This window comes from Salvelinus sp. IW2-2015, linkage group LG4p (assembly GCF_002910315.2).
Source record: "Salvelinus sp. IW2-2015 linkage group LG4p, ASM291031v2, whole genome shotgun sequence".
Classification (NCBI taxonomy): domain Eukaryota; kingdom Metazoa; phylum Chordata; class Actinopteri; order Salmoniformes; family Salmonidae; genus Salvelinus; species Salvelinus sp. IW2-2015.
In genome coordinates this window covers 2,624,977-2,652,786 of record NC_036841.1, presented here as the reverse complement: position 1 = coordinate 2,652,786, position 27,810 = coordinate 2,624,977, and the positions used below count along the sequence as shown (strand labels likewise).

Here is a 27,810-nt window from a genome sequence, read left to right as displayed (position 1 = left end):
CTGTTTTTACGGAAGACAGTGCTTATTATTGGTTGTCATGGCGGCGCTTTAATTTTTTWAAACTGAGATTAAATTGCTAGCTAGCTGTCGAATTGTATCCCGTACAAATAGTCCCCGAGCCACATATTTTCAATTTATTTACATTATAATAATCGAAGCATAATGTTGCATGGCTAGATACGTACTGAAACGTTAGGCTAAGGGTGGCAAATTGGATCAAAGCTAACCGTTAGCCTAACGTTAACTAGCTATCTAGGCAGCTAGCCATGGTTACAGCTGATGTAGATATACCGGTACTTAGCTAGCTAGAGGATTCAGGAACAGCTATGGCTGCAAACTTTCTGAAGGAGTCCCCGATGACCCTAGGACAATCGAAAAGCTGGGTCACATTAGGTACAAATCGTTGCTCTCGACTTTCTCAGAATCAGGTAAGACAACGTTAGCTAAAGGACATTCATGTAAACCCACATATGGTCAAATGGATTGTGAACTATCTGACCAATAAACCACGATTCGTAAGACTCAACAGGCAGTACTATCAGACCACGTATGCACAAACACGGTAACGTTAGCCCCACAAGGGACGGTCCAGTCACCTTTCCTGGTTACTCTCTATACAAATGACTTCACACACAATGAACTGAACGACCTGCAGAAATTCTGTGATGACTCTGCAATAGTAAGTTGTATCATAAAAGGTAGGTAACGTGTAATGGCAAGTGTTTTGTGTTATGCCATTATGTCTTATATCTGGAGTCTTATATCGCCCTCTAACTTTAAGCATCAGCTGTCGGAGCATCTTACCGATCACTGTGCCTGCACACAGCCAATCTGTAAATGACACACCCAACTACCTCATCCCCATATTGTTACTTATCCTTTTGCTCATTTGCACCCTAGTATCTCTACTTGCACATCATCATCTGCACATCTATCACTCCAGTGTTAATGCTAAAATGTAATTATTTTGCCTCCATGGCCTATTTATTGCCTTACCTCCCTACTCTTCTACATTTACTCACACTGTACATAGATTTTTCTATTGTGTTATTGACTGTACGTTCGTTTATGTGTAACTGTGTTGTTGTTTTTGTCGCACTGCTTTGCTTTATCTCGGCCAGGTCGCAGTTGTAAATGAGAACTGGCCTACCTGGTTAAATAAAGGTGAAATAAATAAATAKAATTCTGGAAGGGAAACTTAGCGAAGGATGACAAACAAACTGGACAAAATCATAAAGAAATCAAGTGATACAATCAGATGCAGTCGAGTCAATGCAGGACATGTTCATAAAAAGGCTGCAAGCTAAAACACACATGATCATGGACAATGCTACACACCCACTCCACAGCGCTCGAATGCAACATAAACTCAGCAAAAAAAGAAACGTCGTCTCACTGTCAACTGCGTTTATTTTCAGCAAACTTAACATGTGTAAATATTTGTATCAACATAACAAGATTCAACAACTGAGACATAAACTGAACAAGTTCCACCAAATATGAATAATGTGTCCTTGAACAAAGGGGGGGTTGAAATCAAAAGTAACAGTCTGGTGTGTCCAGCCGCTGCATTAAGTACTGCAGTGCATCTCCTCCTCATGGACTGCACCAGATTTGCCAGTTCTTGTTGTGAGATGTTACCCCACTCTTCCACAAAGGCACCAGCAAGTTCCCGGACATTTCTGGGGGGAATGGCCCAAGCCCTCCCCCTCCGATCCAACAGGTCCCAGACGTGCTCAATGGGATTGAGATCCAGGCTCTTCGCTGGCCATGGCAGAACACTGACATTCCTGCAGGAAGGGTACCACATGAGGGAGGAGGATGTCTTCCCTGTAACGCACAGCATTGAGATTGCCTGCAATGACAACAAGCTCGGCCCGATGATGCTGTGACACACCACCCCAGACCATGATGGACCCGCTCCAGAGTACGGGCCTCGGTGTAATGATCATTCCTTCAACGATAAACGCGAATCCGGCCATCACCCCTGGTGAGACAAAATCTTGACTTGTCAGTGAAGAGCACTTCTTGCCAGTCTTGTCTGGTCCAGCGATGGTGGGTTTGTGCCCATAGGCGACGTTGTTGTTGCTGGTGTTGTCTGGTAAGGACCTGCCTTACAAAAGGCCTACAAGCCCTCAGTCCAGCCTCTCTGAGCTTATTGCGGACAGTCTGAGCACTGATGGAGGGATTGTGCGTTCCTGGTGTAACTCGGGCAGTTGTTGTTGCCATCCTGTACCTGTCCTGCAGGTGTGATGTTCGGATGTACCAATCCTGTGCAGGTGTTACACGTGGTCTGCCACTGCGAGGACGATCAGCTGTCCGTCCTGTCTCCCTGTAGCGCTGTCTTAGGTGTCTCATAGTACGGACATTGCAATGTATTGCCCTGGCCACATCTTCAGTCCTCATGCCTCCTTGCAGCATGCCTAAGGCACGTTCACGCAGATGAGCAGGGACCCTGGGCATCTTTCTTTTGGTGTTTTTCAGAGTCAGTAGAAAGGCTTCTTTAGTGTCCTAAGTTTTCATAACTGTGACCTTAATTGCCTACCGTCTGTATGCTGTTAGTGTCTTAACGACCGTTCCACAGGTACATGTTTATCAATTGTTTATGGTTCATTGAACAAGCATGGGAAACAGTGTTTAAAACGTTTACAATTAAGATCTGTGAAGTTATTTGGATTTTTACGAATTATCTTTGAAAGACAGGGTCCTGAAAAAGGGATGTTTCTTTTTTTGCGGAGTTTAGTAGTAGGTTCATCCTGCCCAAAAGGTCATTTTTACACACAGCCATTATAAATGACTAATTTGTTATGCCTTTTTAATGTTTAGTTGTTGTCTATTCTCCTGAGAAACAGCATCATTTCTTACCTGTCTTTTATGGCTATTAACGTACGTTGTCTTATTTAAGGAATAAGGCCAGAGGAGGTGTGGTATATGGCCAATATACCACAGTTAAGGGCTGTTCTTAGGTAAGGCACCCCCCCCAGGTGCCTTATTGTTACTATAAACTGGTTACCAACGTAATTAGAGCAGTAAAAATACATGCTTTGTCATACCCGTGGTTTGCGGTCTGATATACCACGGCTGACAGCCAATCAACATTCAGGGCTTGAACCCCCTCAGTTTATAATATGTGTTTTATCATGTGTTTGTCACTGATACGGGTCCTGTCTTTGTCATTCTATTGATATGATGCTGAAGTGATAAAACAATTTCCCAAGTTGGGATTAATAAAGTACTACTGTACTCTATCTCTCTATCTTAGGATTCTAGCATGCCATCATGATGGATATTGAAAGATAACGTTGTGAATGCCAGTTGATGTGGCCAGATCATAAATTGGACAGCCGGATGTAACGTCAACTTAGCTAGCTAAGTTGGTCATTATGTCATTGCAACAACAGGAATGATGCCAGTGCCACTATTGTTCTCTTTCAGTTACTTTTCAATGCAGCCATGCCTGCCAACGCCTATAACCGTGCTACCCAAGTTGGCCCACCTGCACCCATTGTGATTGAGAAGCTGATGCCCTGGGTAGAGAAGCGGGATGACCTGGATAGCACCTGCAGTTCTCTGTGTTTCTCTGCTCTGTCTGAGGAGCGTCTGCTGGCTGCAGTCAGGCTGGCCAAGAGAGATCTGAGGAAGAGACGACAGGAGTCATTGAACAGCTACCCCATCAGACCACAGCCAGAGGAGACCACTCCCATCAAGAACAATGTGGAGCAGGTAAATAAGAGCTCATCAGTATACTCCCCTTTCACTTGTACTGTTTATATCCATCTTATTCTTCTCCAAGAACGATTCATCGATGATCAACCTTTATCATTTTTCAATTTCAAGCAGAAGGGGGTTGTTCCTAAGGGGAGGTCCAAGACGGCCAGCCCCAAAGAAGAAGTGATTCAGTCTGGAGCCAAGGTGCTTGTTTACACCCCRCAGAAGTACGTCTCCATACCCCCTGGGCCTGATCARGGCCGGTCCCCCCCAACCAAAGACCCAGGCCCAAGGCAAACAGCCAGCAAGGAGCCCCACACAGCCCTCAGCCKGGAGGTCCGCAGGCTGCAGAGAGAGCTGGCCAACTTCATCCAGAGAATAGATCAGCTGGCTAACAGAGGTAACTCCACATAAATAAAGTCACCCATAAGTTTACCAGTCAAATGGCCATGGTCAGAGGTTCTAGTGATCCTATTTCTATGGGTAACACACCTGGAGTGGCACCTTGTTGGCATACAAGTGCTAATATGCCAATCTATTTAATATGCTGTTATGAACTTTTTTGAATGGTATTTATTGTATGGGACACTGCATGCAGTTTAGAGACCCATGGTCATGTGTATTGTGCTGTGCATTCCAGGGCGAATGGTTGTAGAGCCATTGGAGCCTGATGAGCAGCGCAGGGTGGAGGTCCGCAGACAGGAACAGGCAGCTCGCTCTGCACGCATCATCTATGTGCTACAACAACAGGTGAAAGAGATCCAAGAGGATTTAGACAAATTACGCTCCCAGAAGATTCAGCACACAAACAAAGTAAGTCTCACTTAATAACCCAAGCTGTGATGAGGTTCATGATGAGGACAATGACAAAGACTAACACCCATCTCCCTCTGTCTTCATTTTCTCAGTCCAGAGCGATGGACAGGTTGGTTGCTGCCCACAGAGGGGCGGTCAGGGCCATGCAGGTGTTCACTAATCAGCTGTCTGACACGTCTGAGGGCAGGATGCCCTCCCATTATAAAGAGCTGGGCCAGCTGATCCGCCAGCTCTCTCTGTGCTCGGCCAAGGTGGAGGTGGGCCAGGGATCAGCCGTCCCAGAGACTGCCCTGGACATCCTGCTGAAACTAGAGGTCAGTCATAATGGCTACTTATTATACATAATGGCTACTTATTCTCATTTATAATGCAGTACTTTTGACCAGGGGCAGGGGTCAAAGGTCTCTGGTCCTATGTAATGCACTATATAGCAAATAGACAGACATTTGTGATGCATCCATAGATCAAATCCATCACCTACAGGTCACACTCACCTTATGACACAGAAGCTGGACACCAGAAAATGTCCCAAATCTATTGCTAATTTTTGATAAGCAATCAAACTTTGTAAATCAATATTAGGTTATACAAGTAATACTCTATTTAAAAAAACTAAGCTATTCAATCTAAAGACATTGGAAATAAATGTGCTGGAGAGCTACACAACCATAGGTAGAGCTGATGTATTATACACTACATTTAATTTAGATTTGATTTGGCTTCTTGAATTTTAATGTTAACAGAATATATTTGATTTTCCTGTCGCTCTCTGTGTTTCTCAGACCCTGGATACTGCTCTAAGCAAGCGGGAGAGTCACGCACAGAGGAGGCAGGCCCGAGTACGCAGCTCCTCCCCTGCACGCCACCGCAGGTCTCCACATCGCAGCACGTCTCCTCCCCGTCCACCCAGGGGCCCTGCCACCAGGGGTCTCAGAGGACCTCATAGAGCAGCAGGCCCCAAGAAGTCCTTCCCTGGTGAGCAGCGAGCAGGTGTTCTCATTCTAATTCTGGCTGAGTGACTCAGCATTCAGAGACACTCATTATCTCAGTCAGCTGTGCTGCTGAAGCTATTTTATTAGCATTTTAATAAAGATAGCCTAATTATCTTGTCTTTTTTTTTTTTATTATTGGCTCATTATTCCATATCCTCATAACATCAATAACTCATGTAAAGTAATTTCATACATCATAAAACTGGGAACAACCACAAATCAGCACCCCCCTCCTACGGTTGAAACCCCAGTCACCACAGAAACCACAAACACAGACACACAGACACAGCAGTTGATAAAATATCTGATCCAAAAATATAACATTTATTGCGGAACATTTCCTGAAACGGCATTTTTATTTTGCGTCATGTCTAACTGTCTAACTCTCATGTCTTTGTTTACCCTGTTCTCTCATTGTGAATGAGGGAGCAGATCTTTATGGCTCCCTCTCATGAATCACCTGAAGGCTTAAGTGCTGCGTGTGTTTGGGCCTCCCACCAAGCCCGAATCACGGCACCAGGGTGGAGATTAACGAGGGGCTGTCTGAGTGACACAAAGAGGGGAAAGAGGGACTGGGGTCCGGTTCTCTGGCCAGGGGTCTCCTGCAGGCAGCTCATTGTGTGGGTGGCTAGGTCCTACTGTGTACAGTCTCTCTGTGGGAGAGTGAGTGCAGCCACCACACATCACGAGAGSGTTCGAACTGTGTTGCATACACAAGTCTCCTTGGAAACTAATAATAGTTCCCACTGTCAATGAGAAAGCCCCTTACCTTCTCCACACTGCCAAACAAGCAGCAGGCAGGTGTCTGTTTGTGTGCTTGTTGGCCAGGTAAATGTGTAGTCTGTCAAATTAGCAGGCAGATGTTATTCCTACGGGTCATACAGGCTTTACTAGTGTTTGATTAGTCATGTCAAGCACTGTAACACTTATCTATTGAGCACATAGCCTCGCTGTTGAAGTGTTTCAAAACAACATTTCAATCAAAACTGATCATGAGCCAATGTTGTGATGTTAGCAGATAGGAGAGCGGTCCCTCGGCATCAGCAGCCCCCCGGAGCCACAGAGCCTCCTCCACAGCTGCATCGCAGCCAGATGCTCAGTGCTGGCCTGGAGAGTTTGGTCCATCTCAGAGAATTCAGGGAAGGAGGGGGGCAGGTCCCCAACAGTCAAGGAGGAGCACTGCACCCCGACAGGACAAAGGTCAGTGAGTTTAATACGAACATTTTTGCTGCAATTACATTTATTTTAATATGTCCATTATATAACTGGCTAGCCTGAACTATTTTCACTACAATTGTGTCTCTTAAACATGATCTTTGTCCAGAAGCAGGGAGCCCATGTGAGGGATGCAGGTTTCCAGCAGCCCACAGTGGCTTCCAGGCTGAGAGTGTGTCAGCACCCACAGAAGGAGGCCTCTGTGCCCTGGATACCCACGTCACCTCACTCTCCTCCTAAACAACAACAACAGCAGCGGTGAGCTCAGAGGAGAGCTCTCTCTCTTGTCCTCAGTCTCTCTTTTGTAACTTACTCTCGCTGCGTACTCGCTCTCCTTCTCTTAGTCTCTTTTAATTGTCATTTTTTTCTAATCCACTTCCACTTGTGTTATGTGACCAGCTCCCCTCAGAAGAGGCCAGAGCCTCGATGTCTCTTCTCCCCCCTGAAGCCCTCCTCAGGACCCTCAGCGCAGCAGCCAGTTGGTGTGGTGACAGCAGAGCAGGACCAGGGTTTGACCTCTGATAGACAGAGACAAGCCCACAACGAAGCCCTCAGGTCAGTGATAATAACAGTAATACATTTGCGTAATGCTTTTCCTTTAACACAGAAAACATAAACCATTGGACATGGCAAACAACCTTGTGCCTTATTAGCATCACAGTACCTTATTAGCCTCACTTATTTTAGGTTTTAGTTGGTGTATAATATAGCAGAATGAATGAACCAAAAGAAACTGCCCAGGGAACATTTAAATTAATGGATCTGCTCATTTTGAGTAATTAAGTCATTTAAAACCATGATCTCAGACCCCACTTTCTGAAAGCTGCAAGCAATACTCTGATTCCAATTCAAAGTTAATTTCTCCAATAAATTCAATCTAAATGCTTGCTTTTTCGATTGGGGACATTTTTTTTTTTTTTAAAGCACCGTGATGGATAGCAGTACCTGTCTGCCTGCACTAAATTCAAGTGCACAGCAACCCTCTCCACTAATCAAATCTTAATTAGTGCAATTGAGGTCTATAATTAATCCAACGCCTGCAGCCTGCTTTCGGTAGCTAACATTAGGACTGGTTCTGTCTGTGTTGTACTGTGTGTTTTATGTCTGTGTTGTACTGTGTGTTTTATGTCTGTGTTGTACTGTGTGTTTTATGTCTGTGTTGTACTGTGGGGTGTTTTATGTCTTGTGTTGTACTTGTGTGTTTTATGTCTGTGTTGTACTGTGTGTTTTATGTCTGTGTTGTACTGTGTGTTTTTATGTCTGTGTTGTACTGTTGGTGTTTTTATGTCTGTGTTGTACTGTGTGTTTTATGTCTGTGTTGTACTGTGTGTTTTATGTCTGTGTTGTACTGTGTGTTTTATGTGAATGCACAGGCAAGCCTGGCTGGACAGGATGACCATGCAGAGACTGAGGGACCTAAATCAGCTGAGTAAAGATGAAGCAGAACGCATCCAGAGACTCCGGTACACTAGTGTAGTACTACTTCCTGTACACATTCCCTGTCATAGCCTAGAAACAAATATACTGTTAGTCTACCCTGTCAAGCTAAAAGTGGAAGGTCAAAATGTTTTATAGTTGTGTCAAGGTACTTGTTCCTCAGTGTGAAACTATTAAAACTTAACACCTCCCTGAAGCCCTCCGGGTTTGTGACAAGTATGAGTCTGGAAATCAATGGACAAACACAATATTACCAAGCCAGAGGGGAATAACTGAGTAAAAAGACAGGATTCAAAGCCTATATATTGTCACACCAGGCTTGTGTGTGTGTGTGTGTGTGTGTGTCAGGTCTGAGGTGGGCTCTCCAACCCAGTGGGCTGAGAGAGCTGAGCAGGAGGCCCGAGGGAGACTTCAGCCTCTGTTGAACCAAGCCCTGGTAAAACAAACATTTAAACTCTCCTCTCAAAAAATGAAGGGTTGTATGCACACAAAAAATAGACTTAAGACAATCCTTTTTAGTTTTTTCTTGCTTTTCAGCAGGCAGGGAATAAATAACTGAGTGTGTAACTTTTCTGTCACTCAATACCCACATTGTTGTTACATAAGAAAAGCCTGGACCAGGGAGAGCTTTCCCCTCCCCCAGGAATTCCACTGCCCTCAGAGTGGGAAAATCAATACATCTCATTTGTAATTGAAAAATCCATACAGCTCTTTACCACCAGATTTGTGCCAGCACAGTGAAATGAATAGGGATTTTACAGCTAGGCCTAGGGTGTACTGCTGCAGCCTTGTGTATGTGCTAAGTGACAAGACTGAGTTAGAGTAGGAGAGGTTGGTGTTAGGTAGGAGAAGGTCAGTAGTGGTGTGGTACTGAGCTTGCCCTACCTGTGTACCCCAGCAGATAGGAGCTGCTGCCTCTCAGACCCGGGACAGAAAGGCCACATCGTCACTGAGGCATCAACTGTCTGAACAGGCTGCAGACAGAGTGAGTAACCCTGTCATATCGTAATGATACTGACCTATATTAACTCTTTTTTTTCTAAGTATTTGAGTCCCAAATGCCCGTAGGGCTCTGGTCAATAGTAGTGCACTATATAGAGAATAGGGTGCCATTTGGGGAAACAGCCCTGAAGTGATTCCATAAAACCCTTTCCCATGTGCTGAGCTCTGCTTATCTACCTCCCTCGCCAGGCTGCGGAGAGCGCTGAGGTGCTGAGTGAGGCCCTGCTCGAGGAGCTGCTGGCCGATGCAGCGCGGGCTGCCTGGGCGGTGGAGACAGACAGACGGACGGAGGGTTTGGCCCAGCTCCAGCTCCAAGCCCCCACCCTGGAGAGCATGCTGCTACGCATGGAGGAGATGGAGGTGAGCCCTGAGCACAGCCCTAAGGAAAGGTCACCACACGGGGAGTTTGAAAGGGCACCACTGGTCAGTTTGTGTGATGTTTGACAGCCTTGGTCAAGCTGTGCTGTGGAGACAGTGAATGCACTGTCCAGTCCAGTCTGGATTCCTGAAAAGGCTTTGTATTATTGTTTGGCTGAATAATTAATTGAAATAATGTACTTCTGTCGTCTATGTGTCTGAGCAGAAAGACCAGGAAGCTGTGAGGAGGCGTTTTGCTACCCTCACATACTCAGACCCTTACTACTGGAACAGAAGGGACACTACTGGTGAGTAAACAGACCAAGTAACTCCTCCACACACTTTTTAATTTTTTAATTTCATTTAAATTTTACCCCCTTTTCTCCCCAATTTTGTGGTATCCAATTGTTAGCAATTACTATCTTGTCTCATCGCTACAACTCCCGTACGGGCTCGGGAGAGACGAAGGTCGAAAGCCATGCGTCCTCCGAAACACAACCCAACCAAGCCGCACTGCTTCTTAACACAGCGCGCCTCCAACCCGGAAGCCAGCCGCACCAATGTGTCGGAAGGAAACACCGTGCACCTGGCTACCTTGGTTAGCGCGCACTGCGCCCGGCCCGCCACAGGAGTCGCTGGTGTGCGATGAGACAAGGATATCCCTACCGGCCAAACCCTCCCTAACCCGGARGACGCTAGGCCAATTGTGCGTCGCCCCACGGYCCTCCCGGTCGCGGCCGGCTGCGATAGAGCCTGGGCGCGAACCCAGAGTCTCTGGTGGCACAGCTAGCGCTGCGATGCAYTGCCCTAGACCACTGTGCCACCCGGGAGGCCCCTCCACACACTTTTGCATGGGGGTTTGAATTGTTGTTCCTCTGGTACCCTGCAGGTGAAGGTATTGTGTTAGTGCTGTTTTAGCCAGTTGAGAGCAAGGCTATCCCTCATTCTCACTCCTTTTCCACTCCTCTTTCTCTTATCCCCCTCTCCCCCATCTCTTTCTCAGGGCCCCAGAGCTCTGTTCTAATCTCCAGGCCAGTCTCTCCTCAGCCCGTTAGGATCACCAGGCCAGCACTGAGACACACCACCACAGCTGACATTGTCCTGGAGAGCCCTGTGGAGACCGGGTGAGTTGACATGATGTGCTCTTCTGTTTTCTCCCTTTCCCAGGTCATTTCTGGTGTTGCCAAAGCGCTCTTCTCTGTGAATAGTCCTATGCACAGTATTCAATAGAATATTGTGTATTATTATAGTATCTGTATGTTAATATGTTTGTTTTGTAGTAATCACRATGCAGTACTGCAGCCACCATCTTAGAGAAAGCCCTGTCTGAGTTTTTAATGGGTTGATGTATGGACAGATGGTTTACTTTTATAAACTGGGTGGTTCAAGCCCTGAATGCTGATTGGCTGACAGCCGTTGTATATCAGCCTATACCACGGGCATGACAAAACATTTTATTTTTAATGCTCTAATTACATTGGTAACCAGTTTATAATAGCAATAAGGCACCTCTGGGGTTTGTGTTATATGGCCAATATACCACAGCTAATGGCTGTGTCCAGGCACGCCGACTTGTGTCACACCTAAGAACAGCCCTTAGCCGTGGTATATTGGCCATATACCACACCCCCGCGTTCCTTATTGCTTAATTCTACATTTACTGTTTGAATATTGGAATGCCGTACCCTGACCATTTGTTGATGTTGCAGATTGTAGTTAAGGGTTATGAGATGCTATACTGGGAGATGGGACGTCTGGAGTCTCCTCTAAGTGTCACTTCATTACAGAGGATAATGGTGTATGACATCACTTAACCTGCTCCCATCTTATCAGACAGGAGCTCATTAAGGTGTCAAGGATGGCATGGGACAATATAACGAGACAAAACTGATGCAGTGAGAAAGTGCCCAAAAAAACCACCGTCCCAAAAATTGTCAATAGCTTTATTTTCCAGTTGGCGTCCACAACAAAATTGATGGAAGTGGAATGTTTTTTTATGCCTTTCCCAGAAGGCACTGCTTTGTTATGCCTCAATTCTGGCTGTTCATCTCCACCCCTAATGTCTCCTGGCTGCAATGAGACCAAGCCTAACTCCTTCCAAATCCTCCCTCTGGCAACACATAGAGGGAGTGTGCCTCTGCCTCCCTCCCCTGCCAGAGCTTTAGCTGTAGCTGCCGTTGCTTAAATGAACTAGGAAAGTGAAGGAAGAAGAAAGATGGGAGAGTGTAAGAGATGGGAGCCAACGGCTGACAGGGGAAGTAAGTTGTTGAGAGTGGAGCAGAGCGGACATGCCAGCATGATGCAGTGGAACAGATTCAAGCAGCAGCACCATTAGCAGATTAAAGACAGTCAGTAGTTCACTGATTCTGCCCCAACAGGACCTTCTGGAGGGGCTCAGACCAACTCTTCTGTGACTCATCTCTCACTCATTCTGTCTGCTTTTACCCACCCATCTGTAACCTTCTGTTGCTGTCTCTGAAGAGCGGGCAAACTAGTCTGGGCACTAGTCTCTGTAACATCCCACTCCTTGTGTCTTTGGCAAATGACACGGAGTACAAGGAGGATGGAATGTAATAACTGAACAGAGACTGGCAACTAGGTTATGGGCAAACCACCAGAAAACTATAACTCTTGCTGTCTGTTTTGTGAGTTAGGAGGAAGATGTGGTAAAACCCAAACTCCATGCATAGCGCAGGTTATGACTTTGTCTAGTTATTTCATATGGTTTATGGGTAAAACAATGCTTGCAGAACTCACTGAGCTTGGCTTTCTTGATCCTGTATTGGAGGTAGTGATTGGCCAGATTAGCTTTACTTCTAACCTTGTGTTGTAGCTAACAGCTACCTGTATCATCCTGCCTCTATGAAGATAGCATTAGACTCATCCAGGGCAGTCTGCCTCTGTGTCTTCCTCCCTCTCACGGCCCAGTGAATTACACAGTCCAATGGGACTTCTCACCTCTGCCTGAGTGGCAGGTAATTTAGTTTGTGTGTTTAAAAAAGGAAAATGGCCCGTGTCTACCGCATTGCCTCTGACACACTGCTCTCTGACAGGATTCCTATAAAAAGACTAGCAGAGTGCGTCATGAAAATTCTCTCCCTTGTACTTCCCTTGCTTTTCCCCCAATAGCTGTATGATGGAGATAATGTGGAAGTGTCTGATCGAAAATTAAGCCAGGTATTTGTTTGTATCGACGAGTGCACTCGTGTGAAAGCACAACACAATGATTGTGTGTTGTGTGTCTGAGAATGCCGGTTAAGTTTTCAGCATATTCTGTGTCATTTGTAAAGCAATAGGCATTGATTCTAAATGGCACATGGATATTGTCTCATCCCCCACAAACAGACAGAATGACAGAGCATATTCTGGAGTTCTTCCCTCCACTCTTTCTATTAACCTTGATTACGTGGAGAAAATTTGTCAACCAAATACTCAGGACTGAAAAGGATTGAGATAAAGGTGCCACTAGAGAGTGATTCCATAGAAAGGAAGGGGAAAAAAACGAACATGATTTTGGAAATGTTCACTAAATGTAATCCATAGGATTGTCCTTTGGAGGAAAGATTGTTGACATACTGTATTTTTGACATTTGTATCTAAAAGCGTAATTGAGAAATAATTAATGGAAGTTGGCATATTTATGACATTTTGGCCTTACTCTCCTTTTTAGACTTCGTAATGCAGTGGTCACCTACTCACACCTACTCAGGCCTCCTTTAAGACTCCGTAATGCAGTGGTCACCAACTTTTTCGTCACAGTCAAAAAGCAAGCCTAGATCTACCACTCAGATTTTTTTTCTTTTTTCTACATGACTTAAAAAATGTAACATTAACCTAATGAAAACTGTTCTGTAGGAATGAGGTTTGTGCAGTAGGCCTTATACAGTATCAAAGCATATTGGTTACAAGGTCAAATCCTGACGTCAGTGATCTTTCGGTCGGAAAGTCTGAGCTCTAGAAAGAAGCCTTAGTTTCCGACTTGGAATTCCGAGTTGGATGACCGTTCAAAAATATTTTTCCCAGTCAGATCTCGTTTTTCCAGAGTTTCCAGGTGTCTTGAACGTATTGAAGTGGAAAGTCTGAMATTTCCGAGTTCCCATACGTTTTGAACACGGCATTAGTCTCAGTGGAGGGAGGGAGAGAGCAGGGTTCACCTCTCACGGTCCCTGCTCTCTCCTTCCTTTCCTCCTGTGAGTCTGACCAGAGAGAGGGGACACCGTCTTCCACCTTACATGCTGACCACACCGCTCGCATACATACAGTATGTATGTTATTCAATCATTGCACCCACACTACTCGCGCGTGCCAACGAGTGTCTGCGTTGCCAAGCGCTAAAATAGAAGTCAGTTCTATTTGTGACGCTGAACGCGGTGCAAGTCCTGCCTCTCCCATCTCCTCATTGGTTTATTGAAGGAGATACCCACGTGCCATCTTCTCATTGGTTATACCCACGTGGGTGATTGAAAGATGAACTGAGGTCAGTCGGTCATGGTAACACACCTTATTATGAAAGTTAGATGCCAATCGCCATATAAAGTCCAAAGAAGAAAAGGCCTGGAAGGAGGAGAAATGACTAGAAATGATTCGGTTGACCGTTTTGTGTGGATTAATTGTCGGAGTAGAGGACCTTGTGCATTTCAGGTAAAATAACAACCCAACGTTTATATCCCAGGACAAATTAGCTAGCAACAGCAAGCTAACTAAATAGGACAAATTAGCTAGCAACTGCAAGCTAGCTAGCTAAATTGCCATAAATGTTTAATGCTTTTAGACCTGTTGGTTCAGAGTTTGTTTTGATATTTCAACCTGTGTGTCGTGATCGTGTTTGGTGTGGGGGGACAAAATCAATTTGCGCACGATGGCACACGGGCACGTCCGGTTTGGGTATGGTGTTATGGTGAAACTCAAGTCGCACCGCATCTGCCTCATGCATAAATTAATGTTGTTCCTATGACCATAGAAAATGAAATATTCCTTGATATTAAAATAGACACGGCGAACTGCTAATAATACAAATTCTGGGATATTGATACACTTGGATACTCATTCATTGCAGCTGCAGCGCAAGTGAAGTAGGGAGAAGAGTCTTTTGTAATAGTGCTGAATAAAAACATACACATGAACTCGCTCCAAAACAAAGCAGCTCTTTGCTGTATTCTTGGATCTCCCGGTCCACCGGTTATGCGGAGTTTGTATTTTCAGACAAATGAAATGATTCAAAGTGGGAACACTTTGCCTACCCGGTGCGCAGGGCTTCTGAATCATATGCACGTTGGTTTTTCTACAGAAATGTTTGGTGATCGACTAGGAATGCCTTGAAGATCGATCAGTCGATCGGGATCGACAGGTTGGTGACACTGCAATAATGTTTCGTCTGTAGGTGCTACAAGCAAAAAAATGGTCTTATGAAGCTTTACTGCTTGCTCTGTAATATGAATAGTATTTTAATTTCAATATACTTTTTTTGACATTAATGTATGAATGTTGCTTCTTTTTCTGCTGGTGATTTGCAGGATGTGCAAAGATACAAGTAAAAGGAGGGCTGTGATTGGTTACATTGCCTACTATGCCAATTTCGCTGTATAAAATGGGCCGTAACTTTAAAACTAGCAGAACTCCCACTCTGGAGCTTTGAGATGCCTGTAGAGTGTAATATGTTCAACAATCTATTGAAAGATACATTTTTTCAATATTCATGTTTATATTTGTCAGTATTCATACATTATTGTAAACATAGTTTATTACTGAAATTTAAAAAAATACTAAAGAGCACAATACTACAGAGCAAGCAGTAAAGCTTCATATGACACAAATTGAGTCTTAAAGGAGACCTGGGTAAGGCCAAAATGTAATAAATATGCCAACTTTGATTAATTATTTCTCAATTGAATCAGCTGTCTAGTGCTAGGGCAAAATTCCCAGGACCGAGTTTGGGAAACCCTGCTCCAAAGGACCATTCTATGGATAACATTTTGTGTAAAACCTCAAGTCATGGTCTTTTTTTGTCCTGGTTTTGTATGGAATTACTCGAGGGGTTTCTGTTCCGTGTAGTGTGTCTGGCTTACTGATTCTTCTGTTGGTGAGATAGTGTTTGTCTTGGGACATCTTCACATATCGAAGAGACATAATTATATTTCTACATGTTTATCCTCAAGTGTGCAGCCACATCTTGCTGAAGGCAGAGATTGTTGCTGAGTGCACATCTCTAGTACTGCACTGCCAGCGCTAAAATGTATATTTCTCTGGAGGTTCTTCTGCCAGCCCTCATAGTCCTGTTGTCATTTTTTTTTGTCAAGATCACATCTGTTCTTGATTTATCAGAAGTGTTATTCAGACCGGAGGTGATTATTATTCAGTAAGTGAAGCCCTTCTGGTAATTACAGCACACTATTGCCTGTTGGATGGCTCATATGGGAATGACATTTCTCAGATTGCTTTCTGACTGTTCAACCAGCCCTCCCTCCTCAGATCAGAAGATATGAGCAGGAGCACAGGCTAAATCTATTACCACAGTGTAGCTCCTAGCTTCAAAATGAAGATGATTCCCATGTCTAGTGTTGTATTGTTCTCATTTGATTATTCTTATTACATTCCCAACTCCGGGAAGTTGCTCCACTGAAATTGTCTTCTGACCTCAATGGGACTTCCTTGAATTAAAAAAAAGGTTAATTAAAATAAAATAGATCCCTTTGGGACCACATCAGACAGAGGTGGAGGTCTGGGCCGTTGTACAATACAGTGAAGAGAGCTCTAGGTAGGTTCTGGACACAGCTAAATTGCTCAGTTAAACTATGCCCAATTTACTACTCATGCATACTTGTTGTGATGAAGTACAAACTTCTTCAGGTTTCTGCATAATGGATTGTTAGTGGAAAATAGGTCAACTGAGGATACATCTAAAGGGAGAGAGAGAGTTATTGGTATCATTATGTTCATGAAATTCTGTTCTCACACTTTTTATAGGGTTGTCCACCACAGGACGATTTACACGTAGTTTAAGTCGCTGGGGAGCAAACCCCTTTAGTATGTCAGACAGTCACTAGAGGGGGCTAGTGATTCTATAAGGAATGGATAGTGGTAGCTAGTGTGTGTGTGTGTGTGTGTGGACAGTTGTTGTAGTGTAGAATGTATGAAACTGGTGATTACTGCTGTGTGTTTGGGAAGCGGTGAGTGGGCACAGCTGCCGATTTAGTGTTGGGAGCTTAATATGTGAGTGTGTGTGCCTGTGATTACAACCAAACACTGCTCAGCACAGGGAGTCAGCAGGCCCCTCCACTGCAGACAACACAAACACACACACAACAGGGATTGGATGCATAAGCATATGTCATAGCGTAGAAAGCAGTGCACACATCATTCAGTATGCCTATCACTCTTAAATGATTTGATTCTATTGTTTGTCATCGAGGAGCTCAAAGGCTGTTATTGGTTATTTTTTCTCCTGGATGTTGAGAATAGAACACAATGTTGTTATAGAACACAATGTTCAAACAACTGTCATCTGATTTGTTATGGAATTCGTAGGAACTCTTTGCTCCCCCATTCCCTTTTCTTCAGGTGTTTTGTTATTTGTCATTGACAAGTGTCCCTTTTCATTTGGGGTAGGTACAAAGCCTGTTGTGCTGCATTGAGATCCCCGAAGACAAAAAGCCTACACTCCCCAATATTCAGTCTTTGTGTGGCAGATGTTGAATTCATATCTTTCCACCATTTACAATCATCATGTGTATGTATATATGTGTTATAACATCCTCTTATAAAYTCATCTTACCGACAAATGTACACTTCTGTTGAGATATCATTTGCCCAAATCTCTCCTTAGAAAAAATGTGCTTATAATTGATGATGAGGAAAAAATATAATTAGCTATGGCTAATTTACAAATATGTAGCCCCCTTTCACTCCAATTAACCACTTAGCTATTGAGCCTAGACTAATAGTTCATCATAAAGATTGAATTAGCTGCTATAGTCTAGAGCTTTAATGGAGCTACTTCATCCTGAGAAACACTCAGTCCTCAGTCCAAATGCATTGCCTGTAATTCTAATATTTCAACAGACATTAGACTAGAGTACAGTTGAAGTCAGAAGTGTTCATACGCTTATGTTGGAGTCATTAAAACTCGTTTTGCAACCACTCCACGAATTTCTTATTAACAAACTATAGTTTTGGCAAGTCGGTTAGGACATCTACTTTGTGCATGACACAAGTCATTTTTCCAACAATTGTTTACCGACAGATTATTTCACTTATAATTCACTGTAAGCTTACATACATACACTACGTTGACTGTGCCTTTAAACAGCTTGGAAAATTRATGGCTTTAGAAGCTTCTGATAGGCTAATTTACATCATTTGAGTCAATTGGAGGTGTACCTGTGGATGTATTTCAAGGCCTACCTTCAAACTCAGTGCCTCTTTGCTTGACATCATGGGAAAATCAAAAGAAATCAGCCAAGACCGGGCCTCTGGCAGTCTCTATGGGGGTGCCACAGGGTTCAATTCTTGTACCGACTCTCTTCTCTGTATACATCAATGATGTCGCTCTTGCTGCAGTCTCTGATCCACCTCTACGCAGACGACACCATTCTGTATACTTCTGGCCCTTCTTTGGACACTGTGTAAACAACCCTCCAGGCGAGCTTCAATGCCATACAACTCTCCTTCCGTGGCCTCCAATTGCTCTTAAATACAAGTAAAACTAAATGCATCTCTTCAACCGATCGCTGCCTGCACCTGCCCGCCTGTCCAACATCACTACTCTGGACGGCTCTGACTTAGAATATGTGGACAACTACAAATCCCTAGGTGTCTGGTTAGACTGTAAACTCTCCTTCCAGACTCACTCAAACATCTCCAATCCAAAGTTAAATCTAGAATTGGCTTCCTATTCCGCAACAAAGCATCCTTCACTCATGCTGCCAAACATACCCTTGTAAAACTGACCATCCTACCAATCCTCGACTTCGGTGATGTCATTTAAAAATACCCTACTCAATAAATTGGATGCAGTTATCACAGTGCCATCCGTTTTGTCACCAAAGCCCCATATACTACCACCACTGCGACCTGTACCCTCTCGTTGGCTGGCCCTCGCTTCATACTCGTCGCCAACCCACTGGCTCCAGGTCATCTACAAGACCCTGCTAGGTAAAGTCCCCCCTTATCTCAGCTCGCTGGTCACCATAGCAGCACCCACCTGTAGCACGCGCTCCAGCAGGTATATCTCTCTGGTCACCCCCAAAACAATTCTTCCTTTGGCCGCCTCTCCTTCCAGTTCTCTTGCTGCCAATGACTGGAACGAACTACAAAAATCTCTGAAACTGGAAACACTTATCTCCCTTACTAGCTTTAAGCACCAGCTGTCAGAGCAGCTCATAGATTACTGCACCTGTACATAGCCATCTATAATTTAGCCCAAAAAACTCCTCTTTCCCTACTGTATTTATTATTTATTTATTTAGCTCCTTTGCACCCATTATTTCTATCTCTACTTTGCACATTCTTCCACTGCAAATCAACCATTCCAGTGTTTTACTTGCTATATTGTATTTACTTCGCCACCATGGCCTTTTTTTGCCTTTACCTCCTTATCTCACCTCACTTGCTCACATTGTATATAGACTTATTTTCTTCTGTATTATTGACTGTATGTTTGTTTTACTCCATGTGTAACTCTGTGTTGTTGTATGTGTCGAACTGCTTTGCTTTATCTTGGCCAGGTCGCAATTGTAAATGAGAACGTGTTCTCAACTTGCCTACCTGGTTAAATAAAGGTGAAATAAATAAATAAATTAACAGACCTCAGAAAAAAATTGTGGCCCTCCACAAGTCTGGTTCATCCTTGGAAGCAATTTCCAAACGCCTGAAGGTACCACGTTCATCTGTACAAACAATAGTACGCAAGTATAAACACCATGGGACCACACAGCCGTCATACCTCCAGGAAGGAGACGCGTTCTGTCTCCTAGAGATGAACGTACTTTGGTGCGAAAAGTGCAAATCAATCCCAGAACGATCAAAGGAACTTGGGAAAATGCTGGAGGAAACATGTCAAAAGTATCTATATCCACAGTAAAAACGAGTCCTATATCGACGTAACCTGAAAGGCCGCTCAGCAAGGAAGAAGCCACTGCTTCATAACCGCCATAAAAAAGCCAGACTACGGTTTGGGGACAAAGATGTACTTTTTGGAGAAATGTCCTCTGGTCTGATGAAACGAAAATAAAACTGTTTGGCTATAATGACCATCGTTATGTTTGGGGGAAAAAGGGGGAGGCTTGCAAGCCGAGAACACCATCCCAACCGTGAAGCACGGGGGTGGCAGCATCATGTTTGTGAGGGTGCTTTGCTGCAGGAGGGATTGGTGCACTTCACAAAATAGATGGCATCATGAGGGAGGAAAATTATGTGGATATATTGAAGTAACATCTCAAGACATCAGTCAGGAAGTTAAAACTTGGTCGCAAATGGGTCTTCCAAATGGACAATGACCCCAAGCATACTTCCAAAGCTGTGGCAAAATGGCTTAAGGACAACAAAGTCAAGGTATTGGAGTGGCCATCACAAAGCCCTGACCTCAGTCCCATAGAAAATGTGTGGGCAGAACTGAAAAAGTGTGTGCGAGCAAGGAGTCCTACAAACCTGACTCAGTTACACCAGCTCTGTCAGGAGGAATACGCCAACATTCACCCAACTTATTGTGGGAAGCTTGTGGAAGGCTACCTAAAACGTTTGACCCAAGTTAAAAAATGTAAAGTCAATGCTACCAAATACTAATCGAGTGTATGTAAACTTCTGACCCACTGGGAATGTGATGAAAGAAATAAAAGGTGAAATAAATCATTCTCTCTACTATTATTCTGACATTTCACATTCTTAAAATCAAGTGGTGATCCTAACTGACCTAAGACAAGGAATTTTTACGAGGATTAAATGTCAGGAATTGTGAAAACTGAGTTCGGCTAAGCTGTATGTAAACTTCCGACTTGTATCTATACTCCATAAGATGCTGTAGATCCTTATCTCTCTCTGTGACCTGGGTTGAATTGGGGTGAGTGATTTATTTTGGAGAAGATGGGTGATTGTGCTGGAGATGATGGGTGATTGTGCTGGAGATGATGGGTGATGATGATGGAGATGATTATGGGTGGTTATGATGGAGATGATGAGTGGTTATGATGGAGATGATGGGTGGTTATGATGGAGTTGATGGGAGATTTATGATGGAGATGGGTGGGTAGAGAATCTACTCTTCAGTATGCGTCTGGTGAGAGCAGCGGAGTGGGAGTGGGGGGGGTCATGCATCATTGGAGCGGAGGAAAAGAGGTCTCCATGGTGAGAAGACCTAGTGGAAAGAGACTGTCCCTCGCTGGCTTACCACAGCTCACAGCTCCACCACCACCACCAAGACAAACAAATCAATAGTCAGATTAAAGACTGGTCTGCTGTTGCTCCATACTATCTAAAGACTGATTTTTTTCTGTTCTCTCCAGTCTTTTGCCCAGGGCTTTCTGACCCTGTTCCTGGAGAGCTACCCTCCTGTATGTTTTCGCTRCAACCCCAGTTGTAACTAACTTGATTCAGTTTATAAACCAGTTTATTATTAGAATCAGGTGTGCTAGATTAGGGTTGGAGTGAAAACCTACAGGACGGTATCTCTCCAGGAACAGGGTTGGAGAGCCATACTTTTGTCCCTGGTGTGTTCCTCTTTCTCTCAAACTATCACTCTCTTGTACTGTTCTCTCAGAACAATCTCTTCTAAGCCGTAAACTTGTTACAGGAGACGAGCATCTCAGTAGATTTGGTGCGGTGTTACCCGCTGTTACCCGCCCATCTAATCGCCCTCTAGCTCCCAAGAAACTCCAACACTGCCCCTGTCTCTGCGATTGGCCCTGATGGGTAGAACCATCTGTTATTGTTGTGTAGGCAGAAAGAAAATAAAAGTTGCTACCACATTGTAATGATTCACCTCCTTTTCTCTGCACTGTTTTCTCTATCCACCTGTTTTCTTAATGCATTGATTTTCTCCCTCTGCTCTCAGAACCTAAGCACCATTTCTCTAGCAGTAGAGCTGTAGCCAGCCTCTTCCCCTGAATCACCCCCCACTATCTCTGAAAACAGATTTGGGTCTCTCGCTTTCTCGTTATTTCACTCTCTCTCGTGCGCTCAGCTCAGTCTGCTTCCTGTTTGATATATCAAACATGGAGCTGGTGTTTTGCCACTTTCTCTGTTTCCTTGGCGATAGACTTCTGGAGTTGTTGGAGAAGAATGAGAAAACGTAAGATATTTGAAGACAATTTCACACACTTCGCTGTGGGAATTTATGGCTCAGGCTGCTCATCAGTTTGTGTTTTTTCCCACTCTGCTTTTCTGTAGTAGGTGGATGTGAGAGGGCTGGGTTTGTCAGGCTATAATCAGACTGCAGCTACCCTCTCCCTCTGTCAGCAACTGCTGCCCATTCACAACAGTGAACAGACTGCAAAATATTCACCACTGACGATCAACATGTCAGTGAGTGTGTCCTCATTATCTCCTAACTTTCTAAGCATGCTTGTAGAGCCAGGAGAAAGAGTAGTGCAGCTTGTATATTTTACTGGAAATGTTAACATTCACATCGTCTTACCATGCTCTTACCCACCAAGGTGAAAATCACTCAATGATAAATATGCAGAATTAATCTTCTCTTTCGTGAAAATGTGCTGCCATTTGAATTTGTGTTTCCTGGCTGTGCCGGCAGGCTGGTGCCCTCATTCCCACACTCTTAGAGTTGCACATAATGCTTGGGAGCKTTCACACTGCTTTTAATCTAAATGTGTTATTCTTTTTTTCGTGGACATAAAGGAAACCTTGCAGCAGGGGAAAAGGGAAATGATCGCCACAGTGACCCTTAAATGACCCAAGAGCATAAATGGGCCCTGTGTGTAGTCCAGGGATGAAGCGAATTGGTTGGGCTAGCAGTGAATTACCCACCCTGGCACTTCTCCCTGTGTGTCTGTGTGCCCACAGCCTGGCCTCATGTTGTGCAGACACCAAGAACAGCAGGAGCAAACAGCCAGGGATGGGACTGGACTGGACCTGGGTTGGTGTGTGGGGAGAACATTATAGAGACATTTTGCTCGTGGAACTGCTGCATCTGTCTCTAAATATAGTAACAGCCAGAGTGCTGTTGCCAGAGCTGGACTGATTTGCTCACAGAAAAAAATATTACAACCCTGGCCTTGACATTGCCCACCTGAGCCCCTCAGGGAAGTGTGGGGGTGAGGGATGTGAGTGGAGCACACAGACCTTAGGACGTAGCATCACACCCCTCTCAACCTCCTCTCTGGGTGTGTGCCTCTTCGGGACCACAGTGAGGGCATGACTCTATGAAGAGGTTATTCGGTTACCAAGGGCCTCCTTCCTCTTCCAATTGACTCGGGCGCCTCTCAATATGGCAATTGGCTCCGGCCCCTACCTCGATGAATAGCAGTTCTATTCCAGGCTGCTGCTATTCCACTTCCATTGACAGATGTACCCAATTGAATCAGACTGAATGGAGATGAGGACAATGTAATGAAAAGACGGTGTGAAGCTCCATCAGTCTGGTATTCAGCCTGAGCATCCTGTCTGTCTGTCTGTTTCTGTCTTTCTACATCCTGAGCATACTCTGTCTCTCTCTCTCTCTCTCTGTCTCTGTCTCTCTCTCTCCAGTCTGAACACCCTGTCTGTCTCTCTCTCTCTCTCTCTCTCTCTCTCTCTGTCTCTCTCTCTCCAGTCTGAACACCCTGTCTGTCTCTCTCTCCAGTCTGAACACCCTGTCTGTCTCTCCATCTCTCTACAGCCACAGTGTCCTGTTTGAGGGCAGCATCAGGGAGGAGGTCTCCCCAGGTCAACCTGGCGGCAGCAGCACCTTCCCAGCCCCAGGGGAGAGGTGGGGAGACGGGACGCGGCTCTCTGTGCCAGCCAGCATGCAYAGGAATATTCAGCAATACAGACAGGACCACGAAGCCTACCTCCGCCTGGTAGCCCACGAGGCTGTGGGCAGCTTCAACCCCTGGGCCATTGCAGACAGGTGAAACYGCACTACTTTTGATCAGGGACCGATGGGTACAGTTTTACTAGTTCCATTTGGGATGCAGCCTAGCAGTACAGGCACAACTATAGTACTTTTCAATGTTTCACTTTCTCAAATGTACATTTTGCTGCTTGGGTTTGTTGTCTCCTGAGCCATCTCGACAGATTTGTCTTATTTGCCAGCCAGTTATGAATGACACTGTGTGTAGGAGGATGGATTATTCACCTGGCTACACAACTCTTCCACAAACATTGTGCTCTTTGCTTATTCAAACATTAGGCCCAGTGTTTGACTAGTTGTGGGGTGCATGTGTCTGCATGGTTTAGCATACTGCGCTACAGGATCTGGTCTCTGGTGTTCACAGTTGTTATTCTAGCCCACCCACACATTTGCATATTTAAAATAATTCTTAAGTTGGTGCAATGCAGAGAATCCCACTTGTCTCTGAGTATACTGAATGCATTAGAGTGTGATAGATCAGAAACACATTATATTCAGGCATTTTAAAGAGAAGCAGATATAATTGAATTATCTGGCAATTGTTCTTAACGTTACCAAAGGAGAGATACTCAGGTCTGGCATTTGGAGATGCCTCTCTCCTCTCACCATATACGTGTGAGGGAAGTGTGAATTGCTGCAAAAAAAGTGAGCGAAGAAAATCAACCCTGCCAGCCAAGGGACAACTATTATTGTTGCCTCGTTACTTTTAGAGAGAGAGAGATGAGAGCAATGACATGAGAGAGAGCGATGACAGGAGAGAGAGAGATGACAATCATATGCCATCCTCTTGAGCTATGCATCTGAACTATTCTTCATTTGTTAGGGGAGGGAGGTTGTTTCAGAGGGACCAGTCCAATTACTCCAGTATCAAGGGAAAGATGGGGGGAAATGCCATSTCAATTAGCCTGCTATTCTCACTCATCAGAGTAACCTGTCTATCTGWCAGATGTTGGTAATAAGCTGCCCATACCAGTCAGTGTGTGGTGAGGTCCCTGKTGTGTGCTCCCTCCCTCTGTCTGATTTGAAAGACTAAGGTGGAACAAACTTGTATTTGTTACATGGGTTTCTTTGGTAAGCAGAATGGCTTTTCAGCTTTATATACAACTTTATCTTTTTGTTTGGTTCAGGGACTCCTGACATGTTTCTTTCTCTAATTTTCCTTCTGCTCCCAGTCTGTCAGAGGAGCTTATGTCCGAGGCCCTGGCTGACGTAGCAGCAGAGTTCCAGGACGTCTGTGAGGAGTACGCAGAYGCTGTCTTCACCTCCGAGTTCCTTCAGCCAATCACGTCACCTCCTGCTTCAGTTTCACCGTTAGACATCCAATAGATCCTCTTCCTATTCACAGACATTGGGCGAGTTAGTTAGGTGTACTGCGTAGGTGGATATTTCAATTCAGGACCAACGGAATAGTCAAAAAAGTGCAAATTCCACAGTCAGGAAAACATCCTGACTGCATTGATGTGACAATATTCAGAATAGAATGGAACTAAAGCAATGCAGATTATTCCTATTTGGCAGGTTCCTTTCTGTTGTTCTTACAGAGGGATGGGTGAATTCCACTGGGAAAGTTGGTTTTGATAAGTTTAGAGAGAATATTACTACATTACAGGGGATTAGAAGTTATGTCTCCCCTCTTTCCATAAATAAACCTCTCCCAGAGGATTACTCACGCTTTCCGTTTCCACATTGAAACATGGAAGTAAATGAATTGTTTGGGGGAATTAACAATAGGGGGTAAGCAAGCCAAGGGCGCGATTCATTGGTTAATAGGAAATCCGGATAGCAAATTGCAGTCATTGAAATTGTGTGCTTCACTTCCCATGGCATGCACCAAATACTCTGTTAGCCAAATTACTCATTTTAAATTCATTGAGAGTGCATATATCATGAGTGCACGTTGGATGAAGGAGCGGCCTGAGCGGATGTTCTCAGGCCATGGAGAGAGACTTGAAAGCAGCTGTGAAGGAGGAGAGAGACACATCCAGATGTTGAGTTGGCCCCTAGAGGAGCTGACTGTGACGGGGGACAGAGAGTGACTGTTGAGTTGGCCCCTAGAGGAGCTGACTGTGACAGGGGACAGAGAGTGACTGTTGAGTTGGCCCCTAGAGGAGCTGACTTGACAGGGGACAGAGAGTGACTGTTGAGTTGGCCCCTAGAGGAGCTGACTGACGGGACAGAGAGTGACTGTTGAGTTGGCCCTCTAGAGGAGCTGACTGACGGGACAGAGAGTGACTGTTGAGTTGGCCCCTAGAGGAGCTGACTGTGACAGGGGACAGCGAGTGACTGTTGAGTTGGCCCTAGAGGAGCTGACTGACAGGGGACAGAGAGTGACTGTTGAGTTGGCCCCTAGAGGAGCTGACTGTGACAGGGGACAGCGGTGAACTGTTGAGTTGGCCCCTAGAGGAGCTGACTGACAGGGGACAGAGAGTGACTGTTGAGTTGGCCCCTAGAGGAGCTGACTGACAGGGGACAGAGAGTGACTGAGTGAATTAGCTCACTCTGAATCAGACACAATTCTCTCCGCCAACTGTGTTTTGTGTGGGTGTCTGAATACATACAGGCTTATGCACGTACACATGTCTCACTCTCACAGTTCTGTTTCTTCCCAGAGCTCTACACAAATTGGAATCTAGGAGCCATTGCAGCATTATAATAGGAGTTTTTGAATTGCAGAATACTTGTAATTGAAAAGCATATTGTTTGTCTGTGAGAGTCAGGATGGCTCATTTCTAATTATTTTTCATTGTCATTGTGCTGGATGCTGTCTGTTGATACCTAGGTTTTGAATGTATCACCCCCCGCCCCAGACAGCCAACACAGATTCATCACAGAAATGTATTTTCAACACAATTAACAAACAGAACAACAAAATCTGTTTATGATCTATTCTGATCTGTTTACACATAACACAGAACATAATGAAATTGGTTTTGTGTGCTTTGATGCATTTTATTTATGTGATGTTTTATGGCACATTCATGGCAGACTGTTTTATACTGATGCCCAAAGTTTATTTCGTCATAACTTTTTTCTGGGACAATATTTGAAGGTTGTTTTATTTTGTCAAAATTAGGTATCGGGTGATTCACTTGATAACTTTCATGATATTAGTATTAAAACATATTTTTAAAATGAGATGCATCTTGCTTTATCAATTTGAACGACAGCCACCCAGATACAGGAGTGTTCTAATGGTGAGAATGGCCTGTCCCTACAGTATGTTAGCCAGCATAATTATCCTTGTCAAAGACAGAATTCATGTGACCATGAATATTGACTAGTCATGATATGAATTATGTGGAACACACAGTGACTCATTTTGAGGCAATATGTCCATTCAGGCTGGATAGAATCATTTTAGGTGTCCCTCGGGGACAGTTCAGCTGATGGCTGGCACGTTTCACAATTCTTAGAAAATTGGATATGATCTTTAGCCAAGTGAGATCATTTTTCTCTCTATAATATCCATATGGACATATTTACCTATTTACAGAACCAGTGACATTCTCTTACTCTGAACAACTACGGAAGAGATCGTGGTAGTTAGATCCATGCTCTGGGTGTGGATATGGGAGAGGAGTGCAGCTGCTCCAGTTGAGAAATTGATCCGTACAGTATGTGCCCTCCCTGGGCTGTGATCTCCCTGACGTCATCATATAGTCTGACCTATAAAATCTCTGCATCAGCAACGAGAGAGAAATAACCTTGTTTCCCCCTCAATACAAGGCTGTGGGTAATCTTAAAGCAGTGGCAGTCAGAGCTAGATATCAAATATGAAACCCTTATCCTTGCTTTGTCATAAGGCATGGTTAGAATTTGACGATGTATTGAAAGCTAAGCCTCAAATCGTCAGGGCATGGACTCTACAAGGTGTCAAGCTTTCCACAGGGATGCTGGACCATGCTGACTCCAATGCTTCCCACAGTTGTGCCATGTTGGCTGGATGTTCTTTGGGTGGTGGACCATTCTTGAAACACACGGGAAACTGTTAAGTGTGAAAAACCCAAAGGCATTTTCAGCCTTGATGGAAACCATCAAGCGTAACGTGATAAACATCCATCCCCCACCAGCCTTTGCCTTCCTACTGATTCTCTGTCTGTTTGATTTTTGTTTGTTTACTTTGGAAAAATATTGTGTGCTTGTTTTCAAAATGCTTAATGTGGTTGATAAAGAATTTAAACCATGTATTTATATTTGTTTTTGAATAAACCGTTTTTTAATGAACAA

At 44.4% G+C, this 27,810-nt stretch overlaps 1 protein-coding gene across 5 annotated transcripts; it reads left to right on the top strand.

Moving 5' to 3' along the window:
- The first annotated feature begins 2 nt into the window (after window positions 1–2).
- On the top strand, window positions 3–27,810 carry kiaa0753 (KIAA0753 ortholog). Of its 5 annotated transcripts, none has more exons than XM_023980004.2 (17): window positions 3–428; window positions 3,436–3,723; window positions 3,841–4,108; window positions 4,349–4,521; window positions 4,617–4,838; window positions 5,307–5,499; window positions 6,532–6,716; window positions 6,841–6,989; window positions 7,131–7,286; window positions 8,105–8,194; window positions 8,517–8,604; window positions 9,067–9,153; window positions 9,360–9,530; window positions 9,754–9,835; window positions 10,531–10,651; window positions 23,350–23,580; window positions 24,756–27,810. In XM_023980004.2, the coding sequence occupies exons 1-17, from the start codon at window positions 327–329 to the stop codon at window positions 24,907–24,909; spliced, it is 2,760 nt and encodes a 919-aa protein (XP_023835772.1). In that variant the 5' UTR covers window positions 3–326; the 3' UTR covers window positions 24,910–27,810. The 5 variants fall into 5 exon arrangements, with proteins under 5 accessions (XP_023835772.1, XP_023835750.1, XP_023835757.1 ...); XM_023979982.2 differs by having other exon boundaries at window positions 3,838–4,108; window positions 6,535–6,716; XM_023979989.2 differs by having other exon boundaries at window positions 3,838–4,108; window positions 6,844–6,989.